This window comes from Protomyctophum parallelum, assembly GCF_964188405.1.
Source record: "Protomyctophum parallelum genome assembly, chromosome: 8".
NCBI lineage: Eukaryota > Metazoa > Chordata > Actinopteri > Myctophiformes > Myctophidae > Protomyctophum > Protomyctophum parallelum.
The window spans coordinates 45,280,904-45,303,987 of record NC_139703.1 but is presented as its reverse complement, the minus strand read 5'-3'; the positions used below and the strand labels follow the sequence as shown (position 1 = coordinate 45,303,987).

The 23,084-nt window shown below is 46.0% G+C and overlaps 1 protein-coding gene across 1 annotated transcript in view; it reads left to right on the top strand.

The window, feature by feature from the left end:
* The window catches only part of cntn4 (contactin 4), a 140,870-nt gene extending 118,265 nt beyond the window's left edge, over window positions 1-22,605 (top strand). The window contains exons 12-22 of the mRNA XM_083770561.1: window positions 11,772-11,947; window positions 13,577-13,697; window positions 14,277-14,435; window positions 16,946-17,095; window positions 17,311-17,381; window positions 18,256-18,490; window positions 18,744-18,859; window positions 19,648-19,834; window positions 19,922-20,034; window positions 20,130-20,298; window positions 21,908-22,605. Coding sequence (XP_083626687.1) covers window positions 11,772-11,947; window positions 13,577-13,697; window positions 14,277-14,435; window positions 16,946-17,095; window positions 17,311-17,381; window positions 18,256-18,490; window positions 18,744-18,859; window positions 19,648-19,834; window positions 19,922-20,034; window positions 20,130-20,298; window positions 21,908-21,999 — 1,589 coding nt within the window. The 3' untranslated portion in view covers window positions 22,000-22,605. The remainder of the gene's footprint in view (window positions 1-11,771; window positions 11,948-13,576; window positions 13,698-14,276; window positions 14,436-16,945; window positions 17,096-17,310; window positions 17,382-18,255; window positions 18,491-18,743; window positions 18,860-19,647; window positions 19,835-19,921; window positions 20,035-20,129; window positions 20,299-21,907) is intronic.
* Window positions 22,606-23,084: the final 479 nt, after the last annotated feature.

Here is a 23,084-nt window from a genome sequence, read left to right as displayed (position 1 = left end):
TGAAAAATAATTGTCTGATGTCCATCTTTATTAATGTATATGAGCTCAAGAGCAATGCTGCATCTGTATTGATTATTTTCACGCACCAACAAAAAAAATTCCTGCCATGAAGGGTGCAGGCATTACTTTAATAGCCTCACCAGATTTATATTTTGAAGATCACCATCCAGCCATGCATGTTTGCTGTTTTTGTTTTGTTGTTTCAGTGTGACAGGTTTCGTATTTTAAAATTGCTTTAAACTCAGCAGCAGTCAAGGCTGTGGTGGAGGAGAGAGCTTAGACTGCACCTTGCTGTTGATTTATGCTGATGCCACAGTCCTGTCTCCCATTCATTCAGTAGGCTACCTCTGTCTCCCATTCATTCAGTACCTCTCTCTGCCTTGCCTAACAACGGCAGAGAAATGTGAAGACGTTAATGCCGTGTGTGTGTGTGTGTGTGTGTGTGTGTAGGGCTGTCGCGGTTACATAATTTAAACCGCGGTGCGATCAATTGGCTCAGAAGCGCGATATGCGATACTGTGCGATATAGTTCTCAAGCCCCCTTTAAAATGAATGAAAAAATACATTATTAATAAACGAAAGTTACACTAAGCTTTACTTTACTATGTTGCTTTATAAATGGCAGAGACGACAATGTTTATTTAAAATTAATCTTCAATTAGTCCTGGTCTTCATTAATTTAATATATTAATTTAATATATTAAATGAATGGTGTAAAACCGAAAGCAGTAATGAAAATGGAACACACCATCAACTGCCTATATAACCCGCAACGGCTTCAGAGAAGAACGCAAATTGATAATTGTTCTGTTTGCTGCTTGTTATTATGATAGTTGCTCCGTGAGTTTGGAAGTAAAGAAGAGCTTGTGAATCAGCAGACCATGAATGATACAGCTTAACACAACTCTTCTTTAATTCCAAACTCACGGAGCAACTATATCAGCATAATAACAAGCAGCAAACAGAACAGTAACGATATTCCCCGCTTCACGGAAAACTCTCGGATGGTGCACTTATAGCACAAATAGCCTACAGCCCTACACATGTTGCATGCAATTTTAGAAAGTTGAAGGAATCTAGCCTGGTTTTCACGCCACCAGACGAGGATCATCATTGGTAAATAATTCCTTCTGTAGATAGCGAGTGAGTTTGGTTTCTGCTCGAACTCTCTTGCACTGTTGCTCAAGCACTGATTGGGCACAATCAGCGCAGGAGCATCGCTCATTGATCTCAGCAGAGGTCTCTAACCAAGAGTCCTTTGTTGGCTCCACGATCGCTGCGTTCGCTGCGTCTGCGATGGCCGCTGCAGGGCGTCCATCGGCCCACTGTCAGGGATCCTGCGGTTTATTGCGCCTGTGCGGTTTTTCTGCCCCCTTGCGGTTTCAACTTGTAATAGCGCGATATGCGATAAATGCGATAATTGCGACAGCCCTATGTGTGTGTGTGTGCCTGCGTGCACACACCAGTCACCAGTACCAAGCGTGTCTGATAAAATGAATATCAAATATCTAAATGCTGAATCAATTAACTTAAAAACTGTCCAGGGTGCTCACAAAAACCTGCATGAGTAGACGATACAATTGCAGTCATTAGGTCCACACCAAAGTGGTCCAGGTGTCATTTTGTGCAAAAACGCATTATTGGCTATTTCCCCTAACCCATCATAAGCCCTCATTCAGGGCTTATTAGCGCTCGAAATCCTATTTTTTGTGTATAAATCCTCTCTTCATAATGTCAACAGTATGTGTAGCATGATGACACTTTACTGCATAGTAACCCCGTTGCTGTGTTCCAGCCGTAAAGCGTGAAGTCTCGTCTACCACGAGATCTCGTGAGACTTCGTGAGCTCCATGCAAGTGGATGGAGCTCACGAAGTCTTGCGAGATCTCCCCCACATTGCTATGCAATACCCGTTGTACCCGTTTCAGGGTACCTGTCTGTGTCCCGTTTATGCCCATATATGGAGATCTCTGTATCTTTCTCTCTGTGTTCCTTTATTCCTATAATTATATGGAGTTCTGTGTCAGGCATGCCCAAATATGGAGTGTTGTGATGTCAGAACAGGCCAGCTCCATATATGAACCCTGGGCAGGGACCCTGTCCAGAGCCAGGGCAGAGGCCTTTAGTGGCAGTTCTGGACAACCAACCGTAGGTCTGACCGACTCGACACCGGGCACACTTCCTGTGGGGGTGTGGAACGCGTGTGTCGAATTTGAAGTAGGTGGGGCGAACGGTTCTCGAGTTACGTGCATTACAGCCGTATACAGACAGACATACAGAGACGTGGTACATTTATAGATAGTAGGCCTACTTTAACTTGTGGTTTAATACTTTTGTAGTTTTACATAGCATTTTGTGGTATTGTGGTGGTGTTAGTTTTACTTAAGTAAAAAACTTGTAGTACTTCTTCCACCACTGAATGCCAGCGTGAGCGTACACATTTATATGTTTGCACGTATGCGCTGTTAATTGCTGTGAAATTTTCAAACACCGGGCTCTGCTTGGAGGCATAATGAGAGGGACTGTACTGTGTCACATAAAGCCAGCCTCTTTTACCCATTCATCACACACTGTGAAATGATAATGGTGCAGAACCTCCACCCGGGTGGGGGGTGGGGGTCTGCCGCTGTCACTGGAGGGTTTCGGCCTACGCGTGGTTTTCCAATCAAACTACAAAGTAACACACTCACGCATGTCTCCGCTGCATAAATAGGCAGTGTGGTTATCCTCTTATTATTATTATTGTGAAAAAGGAATATGAGCTTCATTTGACACACACTCGCCTAATTCTCACTTCCCTTTCCGTCATCATGTGAAAGGTGATTTGCAAATGTTTCCTGTATGTGATCCTGTGCCTCTCTGTCACAATCAATACGGGTTGGGAAATGGGATGGGGTAATTTACATGCACTGTTTCATTTGAGGATGGGAGACCTATTTAACTGGGAGCGTTTCGGTTGTGGGAGCGACCCTTATGGGAGATGACAGTGGCTTATTCAAATTGACTTTGGCGATATCAGTCCTGAAAAATACCTGTCAGAATGCATTCGCAGCCACCTACTGTGAACAAGCCACCCAGACCTAGCAAACAGGGGAGGAGCAGTCACAACAGATGAGCCCTGTTAATGTCCCCCATTATTCCAACAGTGGGGGCATATTAGCAGATTAATTGCTCTTCATTATGCATGTACCTTATGAATTTTGATTACACTAGAGATGAGCTGTTGCAATCACGTTTGCACACGACCATTACAGCTGGTCAAATAAACTCAAATCTTCTGACGTCACACTGCCTCGACTTGTGCATGCAAGCTGGAAGGAGGTTGTGTCTGACAAATACTGTGCATTCTCTGGTCACACAAGGTTATTATAGTTTTTATTTTTAATTTGTTTTGATTAAAGTTTTTTTCCACATTCAGTTAGTTTTAATTCGTTTTTAAATCCTGATTTGTTAGTTTAGTTTAGTTTTGATATTGTGAAAAGGCATAGCTTTATTTTTGGTTGTATTAATGTTAGTGTTTTTTGGGGTATTTGTCACATTTGTCAAATAAATAAAGAATAAGTAAAAAATTGATTATCCACAAGCTCACAATGCACTGCGATTATCGGTTATTTATTAAACTATACAACTACGTCAAATGTATCTATGATGATTTTAGTTAGTTTTGTAAAAACACAATACAGTTTCAGTTAGTTCTCCTTTGTTTTGTAGAGCCTCTATTTTAGTTTTTATTCCAGTTGACTAAACTTATGTTTTTTTTTTTCTTTTTTCAATTCTAGTTACAGCTATTTTTTTTAAACTCTAATAACCCTGCTGGTCACACGAGGCCTCTGGAAGCCATAGCAGAGCTGCAACATCTGCTTGTCCACGTGGTTATACATGGTGTCACCTCCACAGTTGTATGTAAGGGCTTATTTTGTTGCAATGAATATGCTTTGCCGGGCCCCAGCGGGTTATCACACAAGTGTAAAAACTCAATCCGGTGAGTTGGCACCGTTCACTGCTTTTGTCACTTCCACTGGGGTGTGTGTTTTTCTAATGTAGGTGCGGACGGAAGATAAATTGTCTGAACGATTTATGTGTTGCTCTTTCGCCACAGTGGGTGGGACAAACTGACCTGAAAAAAGTGCTCCAATTTTTAGACCAACTTGTGGGAGCTTTTCTTTCTAACAATAGCCTTCCTCCTGCGTTGAAAGTCAGTGGGATCCACTGACTTGTGTGAAAATGCATACGGCGATGTGATGTCTGAGAGGCACGCGTGCAACCGTCTGTCTGCTGATCAACAGCAGGTTGCTGCAGATGTGCTACCGTAGAGCATACAAACACAGCACTGAGAGCAGCTTGCATCTGTTCAGCTACGTACACAAGGTTTTACCCGGCCAGCATTGAAGTTTGTCCTTGAGAAATCCCTTTCTTGTTTCTTTAGTTGAATAAAAGTGACATTAGTGGTGGAAACTGTATTGTGGGGATGAAAGCATTCTTGATTTGAAAAACAAGGGAAGGAAAATTGGGTTGGGCTGATTTCCCTGTGAAGTGCTTATCTCTGAAGAAATTACTTTTAAGAAGGAACGGCCGCCTCAGCCTTGTGGAATGAACTGCATGGAGTCGGTGCAGTAATTGGCTTAACGACTCAAATAGACAGTTTGAACCTTGGCCTAACCTCTACATTGCCAATAGATTTTCTCAAGACTTCGACCTGCTCTATCTTGGCCTATTCCGCACCAGCACATTTTCTCCATGGAGAAAGGTTTCAAGGTTCAGGTATTCTCTGTTTTCTTCACTGAAGAAACTGAGCTACAGCCTAGGACTCTTTGGTGCGCTAGTGTATGCATTATTCACGTTCACATCACAACCCTTATGTGAAAAAGCTATAGCGTATGTACAGCAGTGTGTAGCAGAGTGTACACATTTACACATCCCACCATAGACCATTAAAGTTAGGAGGGATTCTCCACAGGGCTTCATATCCTTCCGTTTCTACGGAGGTGTGTAAGCATTATTCATGATGGCTTCTGTTTACAGGAAGTGTGTAGACGAGCTTCACCATGTGACTATAACTAAGTATATTTACTTTAGTACTGGGGGGGGTGGGGGTTGTCAACTTTCGTTCCACCACATTTTCATAATTCATAGACAAATATTGTACTTTTGACTGCATTTCTAGGAAGGGAGCATTTCTACAAAACATACTAATGCCGGTCTACAAGCTCACAGCGCATCGCAATATGACACTTTGTGAGCTTGTAGATCTGCTATTTACAATATTAAAAATAAAGGGTTTTTGAAAATTACAAAAGTTCAACATAGCAAAGCATTGATATTTACATGTGAATATTTTTAGCATATACTTTTTTGTACTGTAGTAAAAGTACAAATTTGACTGAGCAATTCTCACTTATACTTGTGTAATACAGTATGTGATCTGGAGTAACTATACTTTGACTCGAAAGTACTCGGGTTGAGTACTTTGTCCACCACTGCACATTTATCCTACTCTGTGTCACGGTGGCAGAATGACTGAACCCAAATGCAGAGGGAAGTTCAAAATAACTGCTTTATTAAACAAAAAGTCAAGCTTACAAAATAAGTAGCAGTAGCAAAGCAATAAGTCCAAATAGCAAAACCTTTCAGAAGCATAAAGTAGCCACGAGGAAGTCCATGAATGCAAACTCTTCAGTAAATACAAAAAGACAAACCCAAAACATCAAGGTAGAGCAGGGGACAACGACATGAAGCACCGGACAAGGAATTATGTTCTGACAGTTAGTTTGTGCAAGGAGTCCAGTATTTATAGGTGGGTTGATTGTAGCAGAGTTCACAGGTTTGTAATTGGCTGGGCTGATGAGAGTGTAACCAGGTGTGTAACTAGGACTGAGGGCTGCAATGGGAAGTGGGAGTGGCCGAAGTGGAAAGACATACACAACTGGGCAGAGGGAGAGATACAGAAAGAGGGGAATAAACAGGCAGAGGGCCAAATCATGACAGTACCTCCCCCTCAAGGGGCGGATACCAGACGACCAACGACCTTGACCAGGAACGAGCAGGGAGGGTGGAGGGGGCCTGGAGGAGGGAACCTGAGGCAAAGCTGGTGACTTCAGGGGGACGGCCGGGACGATGGCCAGAGGCGGAGCCTGTGACTTCAGGTGGGCGGCCAGGACGATGGCCAGAGGCGGAGCCTGTGAATTCAGGTGGGCGGCCGGGACGATGGCCAGAGGCGGAGCTGTTGAGTTCAGGGGGACGCCCTGGAGGCCGAGACGAGGCAGAGGGGTCATCAGGCGGACGGCCGGGAGGCCGAGACATTTGGGCCGAAGGCTCAGTTGGCAACGCCGGAGGTGCTGCAGTCAGAGGCGACGGAGCTGCAGGCACAGTAGGCGGGGCTGCCAGCGCAGGAGGTGGTGCTGCAGGCGGAGCTGCAGGCGGTGCTGCAGGTGGAACTGCAGGCAGTGCTGCAGGCGGGACTGCAGGCGGGACTGCAGGCGGTGCTGCAGGCAGTGCTGCAGGCGGTGCTGCAGGTGGGACTGCAGGCAGTGCTGCAGGTTGGACTGCAGGCAGTGCTGCAGGTGGGACTGCAGACTCTGGAGACGGGACCCCAGTAGACACTGCACATCCTGGAGACGAGGAGGATCCAGGAGACGTGGAGGATGCTGCAGACTCTGGAGACAGGACCCCAGTAGACACTGCACATCCTGGAGACGAGGAGGATCCAAGAGACGTGGAGGTGGGGGATGCTGCAGACTCTGGAGACGGGACCCCAGTAGACACTGCACATCCTGGAGACGAGGAGGATCCAGGAGACGCGGAGGTGGAGGATGCTGCAGACTCTGGAGACGGGACCCCAGTAGACACTGCACATCCTGGAGACGAGGAGGATCCAGGAGACGTGGAGGTGGAGGATGCTGCAGACTCTGGAGACGGGACCCCAGTAGACACTGCACATCCAGGAGACGAGGAGGATAAAGGAGACATGGAGGGTGCTGCAGGATCTACAGGCAGGGTAGAGGGCGGAGTGCTGGGCAGTAGGGCGGTTTGGATGCCGGGTAGTGGGGTGCTGGGCAGTGAAGACCCCTGGGGGTGTAAGGAGCCATGGCGACCACACCTTCTCCTGGCAGGCCCACGGTTCCCCACACAGAGGGCCAAGCGAGACCCTTCATAAGGGTCCTGGGCTCGAGCTGGCTCAGAGTACACCGGGATTTTAGCAGTCTTGCAAAAATATGAAAGTAAATCCAAAGGCTGGTTCTTTTGTTGATCTGGGACAGGGCAGACAGATGAAAAGCTCACTACTCCAACTCTAATTGACTGGGTAGTTGACTGGGAAGCATGGGTGGTTTCAAAGTCCTTGAGCCTCTCACAGACCACATTCAGGTGGGGGAAAATGGCTTACCCACGGCCTCTCCTTAAACCACTGCTGCTGGATAGAGATCTCCTCTTGGAGTGCAGCATACAATGGAGGGGGTGAGGCCATGAAACGAGCAACCACATTTTCAAAGTCATCCACCTTTTGGTGAAAAAGTCTTCGCTCTGCTGGGTTCATATTTGGTCAGAACATACTGTCACGGTGGCAGAATGACTGAACCCAAATGCAGAGGGAAGTTCAAAATAACTGCTTTATTAAACAAAAAGTCAAGCTTACAAAATAAGTAGCAGTAGCAAAGCAATAAGTCCAAATAGCAAAACCTTTCAGAAGCATAAAGTAGCCACGAGGAAGTCCATGAATGCAAACTCTTCAGTAAATACAAAAAGACAAACCCAAAACATCAAGGTAGAGCAGGGGACAACGACATGAAGCACCGGACAAGGAATTATGTTCTGACAGTTAGTTTGTGCAAGGAGTCCAGTATTTATAGGTGGGTTGATTGTAGCAGAGTTCACAGGTTTGTAATTGGCTGGGCTGATGAGAGTGTAACCAGGTGTGTAACTAGGACTGAGGGCTGCAATGGGAAGTGGGAGTGGCCGAAGTGGAAAGACATACACAACTGGGCAGAGGGAGAGATACAGAAAGAGGGGAATAAACAGGCAGAGGGCCAAATCATGACAGTACCTCCCCCTCAAGGGGCGGATACCAGACGACCAACGACCTTGACCAGGAACGAGCAGGGAGGGTGGAGGGGGCCTGGAGGAGGGAACCTGAGGCAAAGCTGGTGACTTCAGGGGGACGGCCGGGACGATGGCCAGAGGCGGAGCCTGTGACTTCAGGTGGGCGGCCAGGACGATGGCCAGAGGCGGAGCCTGTGAATTCAGGTGGGCGGCCGGGACGATGGCCAGAGGCGGAGCTGTTGAGTTCAGGGGGACGCCCTGGAGGCCGAGACGAGGCAGAGGGGTCATCAGGCGGACGGCCGGGAGGCCGAGACATTTGGGCCGAAGGCTCAGTTGGCAACGCCGGAGGTGCTGCAGTCAGAGGCGACGGAGCTGCAGGCACAGTAGGCGGGGCTGCCAGCGCAGGAGGTGGTGCTGCAGGCGGAGCTGCAGGCGGTGCTGCAGGTGGAACTGCAGGCAGTGCTGCAGGCGGGACTGCAGGCGGGACTGCAGGCGGTGCTGCAGGCAGTGCTGCAGGCGGTGCTGCAGGTGGGACTGCAGGCAGTGCTGCAGGTTGGACTGCAGGCAGTGCTGCAGGTGGGACTGCAGACTCTGGAGACGGGACCCCAGTAGACACTGCACATCCTGGAGACGAGGAGGATCCAGGAGACGTGGAGGATGCTGCAGACTCTGGAGACAGGACCCCAGTAGACACTGCACATCCTGGAGACGAGGAGGATCCAAGAGACGTGGAGGTGGGGGATGCTGCAGACTCTGGAGACGGGACCCCAGTAGACACTGCACATCCTGGAGACGAGGAGGATCCAGGAGACGCGGAGGTGGAGGATGCTGCAGACTCTGGAGACGGGACCCCAGTAGACACTGCACATCCTGGAGACGAGGAGGATCCAGGAGACGTGGAGGTGGAGGATGCTGCAGACTCTGGAGACGGGACCCCAGTAGACACTGCACATCCAGGAGACGAGGAGGATAAAGGAGACATGGAGGGTGCTGCAGGATCTACAGGCAGGGTAGAGGGCGGAGTGCTGGGCAGTAGGGCGGTTTGGATGCCGGGTAGTGGGGTGCTGGGCAGTGAAGACCCCTGGGGGTGTAAGGAGCCATGGCGACCACACCTTCTCCTGGCAGGCCCACGGTTCCCCACACAGAGGGCCAAGCGAGACCCTTCATAAGGGTCCTGGGCTCGAGCTGGCTCAGAGTACACCGGGATTTTAGCAGTCTTGCAAAAATATGAAAGTAAATCCAAAGGCTGGTTCTTTTGTTGATCTGGGACAGGGCAGACAGATGAAAAGCTCACTACTCCAACTCTAATTGACTGGGTAGTTGACTGGGAAGCATGGGTGGTTTCAAAGTCCTTGAGCCTCTCACAGACCACATTCAGGTGGGGGAAAATGGCTTACCCACGGCCTCTCCTTAAACCACTGCTGCTGGATAGAGATCTCCTCTTGGAGTGCAGCATACAATGGAGGGGGTGAGGCCATGAAACGAGCAACCACATTTTCAAAGTCATCCACCTTTTGGTGAAAAAGTCTTCGCTCTGCTGGGTTCATATTTGGTCAGAACATACTGTCACGGTGGCAGAATGACTGAACCCAAATGCAGAGGGAAGTTCAAAATAACTGCTTTATTAAACAAAAAGTCAAGCTTACAAAATAAGTAGCAGTAGCAAAGCAATAAGTCCAAATAGCAAAACCTTTCAGAAGCATAAAGTAGCCACGAGGAAGTCCATGAATGCAAACTCTTCAGTAAATACAAAAAGACAAACCCAAAACATCAAGGTAGAGCAGGGGACAACGACATGAAGCACCGGACAAGGAATTATGTTCTGACAGTTAGTTTGTGCAAGGAGTCCAGTATTTATAGGTGGGTTGATTGTAGCAGAGTTCACAGGTTTGTAATTGGCTGGGCTGATGAGAGTGTAACCAGGTGTGTAACTAGGACTGAGGGCTGCAATGGGAAGTGGGAGTGGCCGAAGTGGAAAGACATACACAACTGGGCAGAGGGAGAGATACAGAAAGAGGGGAATAAACAGGCAGAGGGCCAAATCATGACACTCTGGCTATCCTGCTTCTGTATTTTGCTTCAAAGAAAAGTCCACCTCACCACTTGGAGCTCGACTGACCTTGCAGCGTCTCTGAAGTGCTCTGTCAGTATGCTAACGTGTTGTCTCTCTTGTCTCTGATTGACCCTGTTAAGTAAGCGGGCCGTGCTCCTTCCATTTATAATGGCAGTAGCTAATAACAGGATAGATATCAATCAAATTATGCCCAGTGTGTGGTGTGTATCCAGCCTTGGTTGTCCATATAATCTGTCACAAATTATGACAGAGGGGGATAATAAGGGAACATACTCTCACTGTCATTGCCTCAATGAATCCCTCAGGGCGGTATAGAGACAAGCCACGCGGACAAAGTGGAAAACGGTTCACAATACAAAGAAGACTACACTAAGGCCACTTAAATGTTGCAATTAATAAAAACAATATATAATTTCCTTGCATTTCTCTAAATCCTTCCACAGCCTGGCTTCCTACATTTATGTCAAATTTACAATGAATCTCAATATAGAAACAAATGCTTTAGTGGTTTCAGTCCTGTCTTTACCCCTATTACCCGGTTTTCATGTATATAATACTACCGGTAAATAATCTGTTGCTTTCTGTAGCATGCTTTTGTCTCATACATGTTTAGCACAAATCTCTTGAAGCACCACCATCAGTACCACCATGTTCTATTGCAAGATTTCTGCCATTTACTCCCCACAATAATAGGAAGGGCACTTGTATGGAACCTTTCATTGTGCGCCTAACAAAACCCAAGGGCTGATAGCACTGGTTTTATATCAGAGAACGACTAGAGACATCATCACACCGGGAGACCATCGTGGTGAAGGTGGAGGAGGTGGTGACAGTGGGGAGGGGTGTTGTGTGGGGCGGATGGGGGGTGTTACAATACAATGAAGGTATTGAATTCACTCTGGATGAAGACTGCACTGCCGGCACTTTCTGCATGAATCTATGCCTGTCCAGGGATCATTTGCCATGGTTAATTTAGTCTGTGTGCTCAGAGCGGGACTTTTATCCAAGTACTCACAGCACCCCCAAGAGGGAGAATGGCGCCGCACATCGTCAGAACAAGGCACTCGGCAAGGCACTCTCCCAGGCGCTCCTCCTCAACCTCCCTGTTCCGCGTCTCACAACGAAGCAGAGATGAGGGATATTACGTCATTCCCCTTGTGTGATGCAATGGTAATGCACTGGATGCATGAGGCTTGAGGAGAGAATGGGGACGAGTTGAGTTGTGGGAGGGCACTCCAGTGTTTACAGTTTTTCGAGGTGGGTGTGTTTGGAGGGTGTGTGTGTGTGTGTGTGTGTGTGTGGGGGGGGTAGTCAGGTGAACAGGGAGTTCCGGGCTGAGCGCTGGGTTGACAGTGACACATGGCGGCTTGTCTGGATGCTGGGGGAAGGCAAGTCCCACTGTCCCTGCAGAGGTGAGCTCAGGCTCAACCTAATGCCTGTTACTGTAGGCTTCTCGCCCTAGTTTTCCGCGTGCTCTGTCCTGTATATCCTTCTATTAACTCAGTCTGACATATCCATAAGAATGATGGAAGGGCTCTGTTTTTTTTACAAAGCCATTTTGTGCACAGAATCTTAATGCTCCTGAATGGAAAAAGAGAGCGCATGGTGAGTTGTTTGTCAAATGTACACTGTCTGTCTGTCACGACTTTCCTCTGTCTTTCAGAGCCCACCCTCATCACCACCCTGCCCTCAACCCTGGACGTCACCGTGGGAGAGAGTGTCGTCCTGCCATGTCAGGTGACCCACGACCCGTCTCTGGAGCTGAAGTTCACCTGGTTCTTCAATGAGCAGCTCATCCACTTCGGGAGCCATGGTGGATACTTTGAAAAAGTGGGCGGCGTAAGTCCATGATATGGTCTCACATTTTGTAAACAAGGGTTGTCATATCTTGAGAAATGGTGCTGGTATTGCTACGGTTTTAATGGCGCGCTTGTCAGAGGCACTGGAATGCATAATGAATGACGAGAAACAAATCTGTTCTGTAGTGTGTCGGGGAGGGCCTATGTGTCATCTATGCCACGGCACTCTCATGAAAATGGGCTATCAAAGACACATTGATTTTTTTCCCCCAACCCCTTTGGAGATTCAGTTGAGCAAAGGTCGAGAGGTGAGGCTGGAGATGCATTGGTGCATCGATATTATACCTCTCATCTTTTAGTAAGGTCGTAATGGATACAGCCGCAGTGCAGAGGGAATGTTTGTATCATGTGTATTATTTATGGGGCAGAAAATTGCTGCATGTGGTTTATTTTTAAAAGGAATTTACATAAACACCCTGCAACCTCTCTGGCAGGAACTTTGTATATATACATTAAAAGCACTCAAAGCTGACATTCTAAGCACTGGTTCTCAACTTCGAGTAACTCTCAGAGTATTCAAATGGAGGAAAGTTAACCCATAACCACATAACCAGTCGTTTTTAATTTCAAGGACCCTCCGTTTATTTGTGCATTTGTAGTTTTTAATTTCAAGGACCCCCAGTTCAATCATGCGTCCACGGACGATGGACCCCCATTTGATATGATTTTTATCTCTGGGACTAGTGTTTATGTAACTCTTACTGACCCATAAGGGTCCATTTGGACCCCTGGTGGGCCCCAGACCCAATGTTGAGAAACAATGTGCTTGTGCAAGTGCAGCACCCTACCCCCATGATTTCTTAAGAGCGTGCTTCATCAAAACCTATACGGACACATCTTCCACCCTCCATTTCCCATTATCCAAATGTATTTTTTTCCCTCCGCCTAATGAAATGACGTCCATCTTGTGTTAAACACATTTTGCTGCTGGCCACTCACATTGAAATCTCAGTGCCACAGCTTTTGCCGTGTCCAATTTATTACAGAACCTGCTTCTACTTTGCTGATTAAATGGTAATAGGGAAATGGCAGCTGCAATTAGAAATGGAATAAAAGAATCCCCGAAAGCAATAGCGACTGAACAGTCTAATGAACTACTCTTCATCAATGAAGACGACTCTCCATCAACGAAAGCCTTCCATGCATGTTGAATAAAAACCAGGCTACTTTATGAATACGTTTATCTAATTATAATGATTAAGAGTGGAGTGCACTGGCTGGCTGATATAGCCAGGTATATCTGAGTATATCAGCAAACCAGCTGTCTTTCAGGAAAGAGAAAAGCTTTGCGGAGACGATGTATTCATGAGTCAAGAAGATATACATACGGTGGGGCGACAATGAGCTTTGTGTTAGCCGTGTCTTGATGGAAAAAACGCATTGTTCATGAATGACAATAGCTTTGATGGATAGCAGGCCGTTCATTGTACTGTGTGTGTGTGTGTGTGTGTGTGTGTGTGTGTGTGTGTGTGTGTGTGTGTGTGTGTGTGTGTGTGTGTGTGTGTGTGTGTGTGTGTGTGTGTGTGTGTGTGTGTGTGTGTGTGTGTGTGTGTGTGTGTGTGCGTGCGTGCGTGCGTGCGTGCGTGCGTGCACACGTATTGAATGACAGCAGCATTCAGCTGGGGACATAATGATACGAAACATTCAGCTGAGACATTCAGGGAAGTTCACCTGTGCTGTACAGACTAAGGTGGACAGCATCTCCATCGCAACAGATCTCATTGTCAGAGGTAAGCTCAATCTTAATTGCCTTAACTGTCGTTCAGTTAATCACATCCAGTTCAGTGAATCACATGATCCCTAGCTTTCCTATTTTCTGAGGCACACATTCAACAAAAACAGCATATTTAGTTTGTATATTATCTGCTATTTTCACTGAAGAGCTTTGGTGCATCTCACCATCCTTCAGCCCTTTTGAAATGATTTAATTATCTGCTGTGGTCTGGTCTTACAAGAGAAGATGGGTACCGTAGATGAAGAATTACAGTCTAATTAGACCAAATGGCTCCCCGAGGTCTCACACCATACTGACCTTATTGCTTCACTGACACATGCATGCACCCCACCTTCACATTTGCCATCCATCTGCCATTTTCATAATAGCAACAGTTATGTTTTCGCATAGCATTTTTCGAAATGCTGTGTTTACAGAGTCACACAGAAAACAGGATTAAATAAATTGCATGAATACACAACACCGCTTTGTGTCCTCTCTCTCTCTCTCTCTGTCTCTCTCTCTCTCTCTCTCTCTCTCTCTCTCTCTCTCAATCTTTATGTTCTTCTGCCTACCTGGCCATGCCGTCTATCAGGTCCCCCTGGGCCACCCACCAGCATCCATGTAGAAGAAATCACCGATACCACAGCTTCCCTGTCCTGGAGGCCTGGTCCTGATAATCACAGTCCAATTACGGCATACACCATCCAGGCCAGGACACCATTTTCCCTGGGGTGGCAAGCTGTCACCACAGGTAAGCTCTGTCCAACCAGCCGTGGTCACCTCCACTCTTCATTCCACCCGGCCCCTGTGAGAATATTGGAGATGTAATTTTTACCCCTGGCGCGAAATGGCACGCAATTGTACCGTGACCATTGACCGCCGCTTTATAGGACTCTGGGGTATTCTGAAACATGGATCTCCTCCACACCCAATGATGTGCCTTGTTGCCGGGGCTTGTAATTTGATAGTGTAGTAAAGTGATACTGCGGGCTGTAATTTTTCCGTACGTCATCTTTAATGGAGCTCGGCACGTTGGCGCATGGTTGGAACTCTGTATGTGTGCCTTATCTCACACTGGTTTCCTCAGCCATTGATATTTTTGTGAAACGGAGATATTATTTTAAATGTAGGCTAGCTTCAGTGGCATCATTGGTTCGCCGACTCCGTATGCTATCAAATCCTTGTCACAATATTATTAACCACAAGACCGTCACACTTGAAGAAATGCTCACTCATTTGGCAAATAACACACATGCAGGTTTGAGGGTTCATGGACACCTAAGGATACACATGGCACCTTCTCCTCCATAGACATGCCTATAACAGCCAACAGGTTTAATCTGATTTCCTGAAATTTCATTTTCGCTTTATACCGTAGAGACGACCTACTGTACACGCGAGATTTGAACCAGTTGTGACTCAATGAACAGACGAGTGTTCTTGGCTCTGTGAGTGGTGGGAAAAAAGAAGAAAAACGGCATGGGGGGTAGTGGGGAGGGGGGGCAAGTGCAGCACAAGTGAGACTTCAAGGCAAGCAATGCATCACTCTTCCATGGGAGACTGTAAGGCTATGAAGCAATAGCACTAGGCATAACGGCAACGCATAAGGGATCTCTTAGGCAATGGAATGTGGCACAGAGGTGTTTTAGGGATTTAGACAGGTGACCAAAATACCAACTTTAGACACCCCTTCCCCACTGCTAAATCCCCAAATACTGTATTTAGAAATCTCAAACGAAAATGGAGCCCAGAATGTTTATCTAGGAATGCCTGTGTACAAATCAAAGACACAGCCCACCTCCAAAATCAGGACTTCCTTGTGGCTGGTGTCAACAAAAACACCATCAGGTGTATTTGGGATGTTAGCAAAGACATCGCATGAACAACTAAACCAATCTGGTAATACTCTTGAATGTTTATTTGCTGCACTGGTTGGCATATATTTTCGAACTGCATCAGACACTAGGTCAACAATACGGTCGTGGCAAGCAATTTAGCAATTTACACTTTTTTGTATGTACTACATCCATGTGTGCAATGGATTCTAGCAGTCTGTGGTGTTGTTCAGAATCATGATGGTTTATACAAAGTGGAGTTTGGATGTCAGGGTACCAGATTGACAGATTGTACTAGGTTGGTAATACTTGCAGTCTAGCTTTGATGGTGAATTGTAAAACAAGCTAAAACAAGCTTTCCCTGCAGTTGAAGTCCACGCCAATGTTGTTTGGCTTCAGTCTGTTTCGTACTAAGCAGAACGCTTGCTGTTTCTACTTGTAGTCTATAGTCATTGTCCCCTCCCTGGTGGGTGAGAGTAGGCTCCACTACCATGCTGGAGTCTCTAATTAATCCATCAGAGATGGGCACGTTTTCACTGAGAAAGGGGGGGAAGCAATTCCAATTTTCTCTTTATCTTTAAAGAATAGTTTTACCCTCACACACACAAATATACACACGCACACACAATCAAGTAGGTAGAGATCGTTTTTGTTGCCTATTTTTCTATACAGTATAATGCTAGTTATATCAAATTATGCTTATAATAATCATTATATTATTATTATTATTACCCTTATTATTACCCTTATTATTATTATTATATAACATATTGTTTGTTTAGACAGATGCTTGGTTAGATGTTTACCTGATATCCTGATATCATTTACCCTGTTTGTTCTCTAAATGGTTCACACCGTTCTGATCTTGCAATCTGACGTCTCTCTGGATATAGAGCGTCTGCTAAAGACCTAAATTGTATAGGAGTCTAGACTCTCTAGAGTTTACTGGTTGTGGCTTCCTGTAGAACCTGCAGAAACATGAACTGACAGTGTGCCAAATCATTAGCAATAGTAGATCCCCCCCCCCTACCCTTGCTAAAAAAAAGAAAAAAAAGTCTGAGCATTCCTTCAACATGTGTTGATTTTTGCCTTTGGACTTTGTGTGTGTATATGTGTGCGTCCTTGAGTGATTACACCTGTGGTGGAGTCTCACCAGGCCTGTCAGCCTGGAGGACAGTCTACTGTTGATGCTAAGTTGACACACACACACACACACACACACACACGTACACACGTACACACCCATAAAGTGGGTTGATACTGACAGCGGGGAGGTGTGTGTGTGTGTGTGTGTGTGTGTGTGTGTGTGTGTGTGTGTGTGTGTGTGTGTGTGTGTGTGTGTGTGTGTGTGTGTGTGTGTGTGTGTGTGTGTGTGTGTGTGTGTGTGTGTGTGTGTGTGTGTGTGTGTGTGCGCGTTTTATGCCAGTTCCTGAGATGGTGGGTGGTCGGCAGTTGACAGCTACAGTAATAGACCTGAGCCCCTGGGTGGAGTATGAGTTTAGAGTCCTGGCAAGCAACGCCATCGGGACAGGAGAACCCAGCAAGCCATCCAAACAAGCAAGGACAAAGGAGACTTGTATGTACTTCACAAGCATCAAAACTTTCTCTTGTGTTGCCTACAGTATATCATTAATGTCTCTACACTTTCTAATGTGTTTTATAACTTGTTATAACTTGTGTTCTGAGATTTCTTTTAACTATGCCAATGCCTTTTTTCCAAACTGTGCTATGAAAATATCAATAGTAAAGTGAACTCAACAGGGGTTAAGCTGATCATATCTTTCTCCCCAGCTCCGAAGGTCACCCCGGCTAATGTAAGCGGAGGAGGTGGAAGTCGCTCTGAATTAGTCATCATATGGGAGGTAAGCATGCCACCACAATACTCCTTCACCCATGGAGGATGGAGCCAGACGTCATTATTCTCTGAGGATCCGGGCGCTTGTTTCATTAATAACAGCCCAATGGCTTAATGTATGGCATTTCATTTTAAGAACAGAGAGGCAATAACTTCTGCTGTCACCCTGGGGGAGAGAAATATGCCTTTGAGGTTTCAATAATATAATTAAACACAATGGTTCCTCCAAAGTTCCAAGCAACTTTTATTTTTTACAATGATTGTGTCTCTCTCTCTCTCTCTCTCTCTCTCTCTCTCTCTCTCTCTCTCTCTCTCTCTCAAAGCCAGTTTAGCAACCCTGCTCCAAAAGGCTTATGCTGGTTGCTTAAAATCATCAGCCCCTGCTGTGAAAGCTATTCCCTGAATGAATGTTGATGTTTCAATGTCACAGGAGTTCAGCTAAAGTCTAACTACTGCTTAACAAAGTGCAAATTCTGCCTTGACCCCAAAGACACCTGAGGCAAAGTTGTGATGTGGCAGCAGAGATGGAGTGTGTTTAATTTAATTACATTAATTGAGTCTTAAATATGATGTCAAGACATGTCTATGCTGTGCCCAGAGTTGCTACAATACAGCAGCGAGTTTTGTATTATATTATTATTTATTATGTATCTTAGAGGTTAAGAGTGGAGAGTGAAGAGCGTTGGTTTATAGAAAGAAGTCAGTAGCTATAAATACATGATATATGGTGTGCTGTTGGTCTTAACAATAGCTGAGTTAAGCCCTCATGCTGAGGGCACTGTACTGTTGATGGATGCATCCATTCACTTGTGTTTTTGTTTGTTCTTGTGTGTGTGCGTGCGTGCGTGCGTGCGTGCGTGCGCGTATTTGCTGTGTTCCAGCCTGTCCCAGAGGAGCTGCAGAACGGTCCAGGGTTCGGCTACGTGGTGGCGTTTCGACCCCACGGCGCCACTGGCTGGATGCAGGCTGCAGTGCCTTCTGCGGAAACCTCCAGATATGTGTTCAAAAACGAGAGCATACAGCCCTTCTCGCCCTTCCACGTCAAGGTCGGGGTTTACAATAATGTGGGGGAGGGTCCGTTCGGACCCGTTACCACCATCTATTCCGCTGAGGAGGGTGAGTGAAGTTTGGTGTAGACTAGAGTCAACACAAATGTTAACGGGGGTAGTTGTAGTGTCTCAGCCACAGTTCATAACTCATTTCAAAGAGCTCCCAAGCCATTCTAGCCATTAGAGTGACCTTGCTCCCTGTGTACTCCTATCAGGATCTGCAGACGTCCCCCCCTCCCACCCCTAGCTCAAAGTTTTGATGGTCCCACTTTGAGAGGTTATCAAAGATTGTTTTGAAAGTCTCTCTCCATTAACTCTAGAGCCTAGCCGAGCACCCACCAGGATCCGTGCCAAAAGCCTGTCTGCGATCGAGGTTGAAGTTTCATGGAAAGCTTTGCCGTGGAATGCTAGCAAGAGACGAGTTCTAGGCTATGAGGTGAGCAACCCCACAGCCCATGCGTCCATGCATGCCTGGTGATGTGCATGCATCTTGTTTTAATTTTGATGAGTGTTGCAGAATCTTGTACCTTGGCAGAGGACAGGAGATACAGTAATAGCTTGGTGTTTTTAATGTTCCTATATAGACCCATGCCTGTGAGTTTAGTTGAATTTCTCTTGTTGTCCTCCTAAGTGCTGTGATGATTAGCGTGCGTGGTGATGCATACACCACACCACAGCAACACAGCATTTAACACTGTGGCTTATACAGCAGTGCTCGGTGGGTTAATTCTCATTTCCATTCTGATATGAGGAAAAACTCAAAGAATTGTCAGAATTATATAAAAAGAATGTTGGCCAGTGAAAGTCAACAGCAGAACATGAGCAAACCTTTCACCATTCCTGTGAGGAAAGACAAATTATACTTGTGTTGTGAAGCATGCCAGCTATTTCAGTTTGGACACCCGGGTGACAAAGAATATCTGTTATCAGTGGGAGTTGACGGCAGGGAATTCTTTTTTCGTCTGCATATTGGCCATACAAGTTTTAACCCTGCCACATATCTGCGGCTAAGCAAGCAGAACCAAAGTACATAGCCCATGGCGAGTGGAGAGTACAACAGGACACACTGCTCAGGGTTATTTTCATACCAATTTGCAGTTGCAGTCTTTCACTCTTCAGTTTACAGTTCATTGACAGTATATACCAGGAGGCTTGGGCAGAGTGTCGGCTATGTTAAAGCAGATTCTGCATTCATGTCTGTGGTTCTGCCTTGTCTGTTTTCAGCTGAGGTACTGGGATAAAAGCGAAAAAGAGGATATGGCCAGTGTGCAGAGGACTGTGGGAAATCAAACGTCTTCTGTAATCCGCGGGGTGAAAGGCAGCAGCACATATTACATCACGGCGAGGGCATATAACTCAGCGGGAACAGGGCCTCCTAGCACAACCATCAATGTCACCACCAAGAAACCACGTAAGCATGGGAGCTAATTAAGACCAATAGTTTTCTCTCCACTGCTGTTTGTCTTGTGTGTGAAGTGCGTGTGCTTGTGTTCCTCAGCGCCGAGCCAGCCGCCAGTCAAAGTGATGTGGAACGCATTAAACTCCAAGATTATACTGACCTGGGAGCAGGTCAAGGCCTTGGAGAACGAGTCAGAGGTCACTGGCTACAAAGTAAGTGTTGCCGGCCTTGAGGATCCGGAATATAATGTATGTTGCCTCGGCTTCCCTGCCCTGACCTTTCCTCCTGCTGTGTGATCTGTGCTCAGGTGCTGTACAAAAGGAACCGGCACAGTCGCCCTGATGTGATGGAAACCAACACCACTTCTGTGGAGCTGTCCTTGCCCGTTGATGAGGAGTACATTATACAGATCAAACCCTTTGGCGAGGGCGGTGAAGGCAGCAGTAGCAGGCAGATCACAATCCCAAGAATACCAGGTAACATCTTATAAATGGTAAATGGTAAATGGTGCATTTATATAGCGCCTTTATCCAAGGCGCTTTACAGAGATTGTGCATTACATTCACCCATTCATACACCGATGGCAGCGGAAACCATGCAAGGCACCAACTAGCACATCAGGAGCAACTAGGGGTTCAGTGTCTTGCTCAAGGACACTTCGACAGTAACTCTGGGGGAGCCCGGGTTCGAACTGGCAACCTTACGGTTACCATCCAGGCACTCTACCCCTGAGCCACCGCCGCCCCATGTTACCACAGTAACATCTTAAATGAGTCATATTGACAAGCATACTTAACTCCCTTTATTTTCAAGACGAATAATGATCACCAGCACAAGAGAGACTGTATTATGGTCGCAACGTTCCAGTCATCAACATTGTCTTCAAGCATGATGAAGCATGCTTTTGTTGTTGTTTTTTATGACCAGTATGCTTCACCTACCTAATCCACGTAACTCGAGTTCTCCCCACCGACTTCAAATTTGACACATGCGTTCCATGCAGTGGCCGGTGTTTGATCGGACCCACGGTTGTCCAGAACTGCCCCAAGAAGGCCTCTGCCTGGCTCTGGACAGGGCCCCTGCCCAGGATCCATATATGGAGAGCTGGCCTGTTCTGACATCATTCTGACGTCTGCATAGACTCCATATTTGGGCATGCCTGACACAGAACTCCATATATATGGGCATAAAAGACATAATATCTGGGTGGGGCATGCATTTCCAACTTGCATCGTTCCAAGTAGGCCAGTGCCCAACGGGTACCGCTGTAGAGGCCCCACGGGCACCGCTCTAGTTTTAATAATTTTGGCTGTCCTGAAATGTTTTATTTTTGTTTACCTTTGATGGCTGCCATTAACCATATGCTTCTTTCAATGTTAAAAACCTCATATTTGCTGCCTTGCCGACATGAGTCAGGGAAATAAGCAACCATATGAAACACCTTGCCAACATGAGTCAGGGAAATCAGCAACCATATGAAACACCTTGCCGACATGAGTCAGGGAAATAAGCAACCATATGAAACAGAGGTGTTGCGAGTGAGACAAGGCTGAACTTTGTCTACTACACCTTTAACAGTGAGAGTATACAAATGGAACCAAATGGACCCGTTCAGGTCCATTTGTGCACTCTCAAACTCTTTTATTTTGAACACACAGGATTTTGCAGTGTGGTGGGCTAGCTTCTGCGCTTAAGATACTCTATTGGATAGAATGTAATAATCCATTCCCATGCTGCCATCGCTACTTTGCCAAAACAGATTATCTGTCATCACCACAAGAGGAAAGAGCGAGCAAGAGGGAGGGACATTATTGTTTAGATGGGCTGCTGTGAAATTAAATGGTCTGTACGTGATGCGAGTGTTGCATGAGAAGATGGTCAGTTTATGTTGGATACTTTGCTTGGAGCTCAAGTCATGGTTCTCAGACATTTTGGGAATTAATTAATGCGCTCAGTCAGGCCTTGATTACTAAAGCATGCCGGTGCAGCAGAGGCAACGTAGATTAAAAAAACATTGTTTTTATGTGGATTATTTTTCCCAGTATACACAGAATAACAGCCTCATACATTTCTATGCTTTTACAGGTCCCAATGCGATCGGTTCAGCGTCCAAGGTCTCTACTCTATCAGCCCTCAGTACAATAGCACTGTCTTTCACAGCACGGACATCTTTATGACAAACGGCTCCCGGCAGACATCGCATCTTGGTGTGGATACGGCCCTACTACGGAACACAAACACCGCCCAGTGTGGTGTACTACATCCATCCATTTAGATTTTAGGAGCCAGGAGGAAGACAGCGATGACAAAAGAAACACACACTCACATACATGCCATTGAGATGACAGTGAAAGAGCTTGCTTCACACCCAGGCTAAGTAAAGGAGATCGACCAGTGTCCTGACTCTGTTGTTACCAAAGCAGCTTTCATAAAAAAATAGAAAGAAGAAAAACATAAAAATAATAAGAAGAATAAAAACTATAGAATAATGTCTCATATGCATCTTTTGTATGACATTTTGAGCTTTTATATACTTATTTTCAACCAATTTGAAATTGGTCTGGGCTTTTTTTGTTAAAGGCAGCAGTGTGGGAGATGTCAAGTGCATGGCAAATAACACTATTTAACAGATTTAACAGTCTAGGCCTAAATAATGTTATTTGGCAGCACAACTAGTTATTACGTTCAGACTTGCAATGGTTCCAAGGTTCAAGGATTCAATTGAATGAATTGTTCATGTCATCTTAACTACATTTGTGTCTGGGCAAGGGTTCTTTTAGACATTCCTTTTTTTTTCTTTTTTTATTCAACCGTTGCTCTGAAGCCATCCGTAAGACAACTGATGAACTTTGTATCACAATGAGGCTTAATTTATACTTTGTCTTACAACTGTAGTCACTTGACAAACAATTGAATGACGTATTGTCAACTGATAGAATTGTGGACAGTTGTGCGACGAAGCATAAATAAGCTGTGCTGTTTTGGAGTCCCCTGGGTTGCTCCACACTGACCATTTTAATTGCACTTGCAACCAGACCCTCGCGGCTGTGTTCATTCTGTTCATCCTTTCAGTTAGCCCTGTGTCTCTAGAGCTATTCTTTGCCTTGTGTGTGCCTCATCATAAGTTAAAAATCCTCAGGTCCTTAAAGAGCCTTAACTTCTCGTATGTATATCAAATAAACGTTAGAATCGTATAAAAGTACCAAGCAGCTGCTGCGATGCTGACATGTTGCTGTGTGGATAGACGCTGTATGTTATTCGG